This window comes from Poecilia formosa, unplaced genomic scaffold (genome assembly GCF_000485575.1).
Source record: "Poecilia formosa unplaced genomic scaffold, Poecilia_formosa-5.1.2 Scaffold1059, whole genome shotgun sequence".
Taxonomy (NCBI): Eukaryota; Metazoa; Chordata; class Actinopteri; order Cyprinodontiformes; family Poeciliidae; genus Poecilia; species Poecilia formosa.
In genome coordinates this window covers 18330-24183 of record NW_006800998.1, presented here as the reverse complement: position 1 = coordinate 24183, position 5854 = coordinate 18330, and the positions used below count along the sequence as shown (strand labels likewise).

At 40.4% G+C, this 5854-nt stretch overlaps 1 protein-coding gene across 1 annotated transcript in view; it reads right to left on the bottom strand.

Annotated features, from left to right (window-relative positions):
• Window positions 1-2691: 2691 nt before the first annotated feature.
• The window catches only part of LOC103132447 (phosphatidylinositol 4,5-bisphosphate 3-kinase catalytic subunit gamma isoform-like), an 18632-nt gene continuing 15469 nt past the window's right edge, over window positions 2692-5854 (bottom strand). The window contains exon 13 of the mRNA XM_007544258.1: window positions 2692-3728. Within this exon, the coding sequence (XP_007544320.1) occupies window positions 3471-3728 (258 nt within the window). The 3' untranslated portion in view covers window positions 2692-3470. The remainder of the gene's footprint in view (window positions 3729-5854) is intronic.

The following is a 5854-nucleotide window of genomic DNA, read 5'->3' as shown; positions in this document are numbered from 1 at the left end:
TGGCCACCTCTGGTAAAATTGCCTACATCCTCAATTAAACAGATCATGCCATTCTACCCATTTTGTATAATTGCCTATGTCAAGAGTGTGACTTAGGCAGTTTTATTTTGCTTAAGTCACCAGACAAATTGACTTAGGCAATTTTAGAAGTTTTTCAAGATGGCAGATTCAAGGAGAAGAAACTTCTACACAGCTGCTGATGCTATTTCCAAGATTCAGGACTCTTCCCATATTGGTAAGTGAAGATGTTTACTATAATATACACTAGGCTATCAAAATTGCATAAGATCTTTTGTGAAAATTTTAGTTTAGGAAGCTAGCTAAAAATGCTTTGTGATAGACTGGCGGCCTGTCCAGGGTGTGCCCTGCCTTTGCCTGAAGCCAGCTGGGATTGCCTCCAGCATTAACCATGACCCTTCAGAGTCATCTAACTAAGAAAGTTTTCAATAATGTAATGTAATCTACAGTCTAGAAAAAATTCACAAAGGACCCTCTTTATTGATTTTAACTAATGAAAATTTCAGTTGAACATAAGTAATCGTAAATGATTTTACTGATGTTATAGTGTGCCTGTGTTGGTGTATCTTGAGACATCTTGCAAACCATTTTGGGAATCCACGATGTATCTTAATACAAGTGACCTCAAAGGCAATTCATGTTTGTCAGAATAATCACACATTTTTGAAAAGTTTGAATATTTTTTTTCCCCATTTTAGTAGGAGATGCACTGATATTGATGACACCAGTGTGTCCTAATCTACTGAGAATGACAATGAGACCATCAATAAAGAGATGATGCAGTATGTTGATAATGATGCACCATCTACTCCCATGGATAAAGTTAAAGATGCCAAGCAGACACATCCGCACCAAGAAGAGGCTATATCAAATGATGATGGCGATGATGGTGATGATGTCATTCAAGATCCGGACTATACCCCAACCTGTGATGAGTCCTCTTCTCCTGAAGATGAAAACAGCCTAACTATGGTGGCAACAACTTTAGAACAGCAGGATGAAGATGTTGAATTAAAAGATGCAGGCAAAAAGAAAAGAAATAAACACCTCAGTCCAAGAACATGGAAGCAAAATTAATCCAAGCAGAAATGTCTAAAAGGAATTTCATACAAGAGCAAAAGTGGCAAAGAAATAAGTGCAAAGACTATGGGTCCTCACACTACTGAGGACTCACACTAATGCAGAAGCACAGCTACCTACAAAGACAAGAAGTTCCTTTACCAAGGCACAACCATCTCCCACCTACATCGTGAATATGGACAGGCAGCTGCAACTGCTGGAGTGAGAGCTGTTAGAATCCAATATTTCACAGCTGTGTTCCATGAGGAGAACTACTCCGTATTTATTCCANTCTAATCTGCCCAGGGCCTTCAGCAGGCCTCCGTTCAGCAAGCGACAGTTCTTTGAACCAATCAGCTTTCAGGTTCGCCTCACGCGGCCTGGTCCAAGGCCCAAAGACGTGAATGTATGGCAGGCCGTTTTAACATAAATTGGGTTTTACCGCACTTACATTCCAGATATCTGAAATTGGTTTATGACTAGACGTATTAGTAAATTAAGATATCTCCATTATATTTTGAAGAGACGAAATATATTTCTAATTAAATTCCGACTGTCAGGTTTACCATTGAATTGTGTGGATTCTTCAATTCAAGATATCTACATTGAATTATTGACTATGTGAATCTCAGATATCTACAATTAAGTCACAAAGTAAATTCAAGATATCTCATTCTTAGTTTTGACGAGTTATTCTATTAAAAGATATCTTGAATGACACCATAATTCAAGATATCAAATGTATTTTTATGTAGGAGATATACAGTTTTGACTAGGGCAAATTAAATTCTAGATATCGTCAAAGCAAATATATCTTGAATTAGTATTTAATGGGAGGCTGGATTTTGGGCTCTGTGTTGGGTTCTCACTTCCACAATTTCCACACTTGTCCACCAGAGGGAGCCGGGCAGCAGCTGATCCACTGGAGGGTGGACTGGCTGCGTTATCAGAGGCACCTGCGATCTATCAGCCTGACCTGTCTGACTGAGAGTAAGAGGAGCCTTAGTGTTTGCCTTCAATGGTACTTCAAGCCACCTGCGTTTGTGCTCTGTGTTTCCTCGAGTTTTTGGATGACATATACTTACCTGTTGTGGACTCCTTAAGGTAGTGATGGGTAAATGAGGTGTCAGGGAGCATTTCGACACATTCAAAACTATGACATGGGTGTCACTGAATACTGACGCCCATTGTATCTGGAGGGGGGGGGCGAGATCTCTGGGAGGTGTGAGGTCCAGACTCCCCCCCCTAACCCCCCATCCTTGGAAAAGTCTAGAATTGTCCCCCCTAAAGAAATCATAAAAGAAACATTTTATCAATGTGAAAAGGCAAAAAGAATTAAATAAATCTGCCAAATATCGAAGAAAAAAATTTTTTTTTTATTCAAAGTGTTCAAAATAAGTGATATATATAATGGCTTAATTTCTGAGAGGCTAGATATATAGTTAGATAGTATATTGTATTAGTTATTTTCCACTCTTAACATTTACTAACTGCAGATGTCTCCAAATTCAGCTTTTTTTAACAGCTTTTTGCTCAAAGCATAGTTATTTCAAACTTTTGACTCTTGACAAAAATCATATTTCCATCTTGAGAAAAGTGATTTTGAGACGCTACTTGGTCTGATACTTTATTAATCACATGAAAGAACAGATGCTGTCACAACAGTGTCGGAGAAGACATTTAAAATAAGAAATAAAAACCTGGATATGTACGAGTGAGGCTCAGTGTTTTATCTTTTTCTTTTAAATTATTTTCAAGACAAGTTAAAGGAAATTGAGATGCCATCTACTATGGATCTATAGTATTTTGTACATTATATCAGATTTAATTATATATTGGCATGGTGAAATAAATCAAAACACCTAGTCTTTATAACAGTATATACATACATTGTCCCTGCTAGGAAACATACCATGCTGATATCTGGTAACTTGACCCTTGACTTCCAACGCAATTCCGCTTGATTCACATCACACTTCACTGCTCTGTTTAGGCTTTCTCCCATTGAAGTGGATTGAATTTTTACCAGGCTATTTAGCAAATAGAAGTTCACCGCAGAACTTCTGTCACTGTGCAGAAAATCAATGTTATCGTTGATTTTCAGAATTGTGGTCTGCCTGTAGTTTTATCAATGGCAGTAGAGGAAGTGAATAAAGCTGTCAGTCCGTGTTGGTCACGCTTCCAAATGTTGACGTAACATCAACAGCCGCCTCATTCTGCTGGTATCCACATGTAAAATAGTCAGTTTCAGGGAATTCAAAAAGATGATGAAAGAAAGAAAAGTGTAACAACCTGACAAGCTAGGGACGATTCAGAGTAGTCAGACTAGGTGTGAACACATCATTTTCTCAAAGCCTAAATCAAACATTTCGCTTCCCGACTTCCTGCACATTCTATCTGATGCCGGCCACCATGTGGATCCACCAGTTGGCCTGTACGGTCCAGCCCAGCTGTTCACATTCTGCGATCCGCTGGAGGAAATGCTCCTTGGCCTCAGCCTCAGTTTGGTCCTCCTGCAGCGCCTCCCGCAGGTAGCGCATGTCCTCAGCAGCACTCAGCTCTGGGATGCCGGTGAGCAGCATGAGGGAGAACAGCGTGACCAGCAGACGGGAGTGGGAGCGCAGTAAGAGGTAGGCCTGGCTACAGGTATCCTGATNAAGCTGTGCTACTGTGTCCAAAAACCCAAGCCAGCAGCCTGTATTACAAAACAAAACTGCAGGTCCACAACTTTACCCTTTTCAACTTGAGATCAAAGGAAGGCTACTGCTTTGTTTGGGACGAATCAGAAGGTGACCTCTGTAGCGAGGTATTTGCACATCTTCAGTATCATCATTTTGAAGGTGTGATCAAAGGCCATCCAGACCTCAAGGAGATCAAAGTGTGGAGCGACGCTTGCGGTTATCAGAATCGCAATACATGTGTAGCAAATGCATACTCTGAGCTTGCAAGGAAATATGGGGTGCTATTAACCCAGAAATACCTTCTTGCAGGTCATACACAAATAGAGTGTGACAGTATGCATAGTACTATTGAGCGAAAAATAGTTGCATATATCTTCACCCCAAGAGACTATGTTGTTGTACTCCAGACTGCAAGAATCAGGCCATCACCTTACTATGTGAAAGTGCTCAAGCACAATGAGTTCCTGAAGCTAAATGGATCTTACTTCTTCAGCATCAGACCAGGCAAAAAAGTTGGAGACCCAACTGTGCATGACTTGCGGGGTCTTCAGTTTAGCAGTGAAGGCAAGGTCCATTTCAAGCTGTCTTTTTCAGAAGACTCTGTGTGGGAAGAACTGCCACAAAGAGTGCAGGTGCCAAATGGGCCAATGGCATGGATAAGTTTGTTTCCATGTGCTCTGCCAATCAAAGAGAGAAAGTTCCAGGACCTCCAGTCAATGAAACCCATCATGCCTGTCGAGTGACATCACTTCTTTGACAATTTGCCACACTAATAGGCATCAGACAAGAACCCAGCAAAGAAGAGCTGGAAGGAGAAGTGGAAAAAATGCACAGGCCTCCTCAGCATTATGTTTTGTTAGTTTGTGCTGTAAAATTGCCTAGGTCACAGGGGCATGTTCAAAAATTTGTCTAAGTCATTTAATTCTGTCATGTTCCATGTTTGACTGACTTTGCTATTTGTATGTCAAAAGACATCTGTTGTTACAACTTTTTTGATTAAAATTGTTCGTAAATATCATTTATTCAACAAATGGTTCAGATTTTTGTGTTTCCTGAAAAATTGAAAAAAAAAAGACTTAGGCAATTATTTTAAGAAGGTGACGATTTTAGAAGATCGACGCCGATATTTCATGACTTCCTTAATTTAAATTTAAGCATTTGTCTGTAAATCAGTCATATATTTATCATAATAGCTTTTTGAACCCTTTAGAAAGTACATTCGCGTTTTTAGGTTATTACCAAAAATGCCACTAAAAGTCGCAAAATTACACATTTACACGGCGCTGTGCTTAAGAAGCAGAAAAAGAACCAAATAAAACAACATATTCAATGTTTTTACTCACCAAGGCCAAACTCCGACGTGACAAAGATGAGGAGGCCAACGAAAAAAGCACGGAGAGCAAACATGATCCTAAAGTGAAAAATACAGAAACGAAAAAACAACTTCGACTAAAAGCACTGATCATGAGCGTCAGCAGCAGATGTGGACTGGTGGAGAGAGATAAAGTTAAAAGAAAAAATATATCAGAGTCGAACAGAACCGAGTGATCTGAGCCTCGCCCAAAAAGAATGAAAGTGAAACTATTAAATTAAGTGGCAGTGGGAATACTGCAGTGAACTCCGGTGTTACGTCAATCCGCGTTTCCCCATCAGACACGGTTCCTACTGCGTCTTCTAGCCGCTCCGTTAGTTAGTTGTTGTTGAAAAACTAATAATCACGGCTGATTAGTGGCTGAACTCAGGCTGCACAGTGAACCCACTGATTCTTTACAGCAGACAGCCGCTCCTCTCTTACCTTGGAGGTACTGCGTACCGCTGCTAGAGCTTTTAGGGGTCCGCAGTACCCGACCGTACCCGCCTACTTTCACCACTTCTTTTATGTCCCTGTTTATTTAAAGGGTTCAAAGTAAAGAGTGATCCCTTCTACCCAAATAATGGAGTCCAGGACTTTTTAAAAATCTTTGTTCATCAATTAAAAATCCCACATCAGATCCTTGCAATGTCATTTCTTCCCACTGAACACGTAGTATTTCCTGTCTGTGTCCTCAGTTTCCCAGCATGCCCTGCTGGAGTGGTGGAGGTTAATGAGGGGGCGG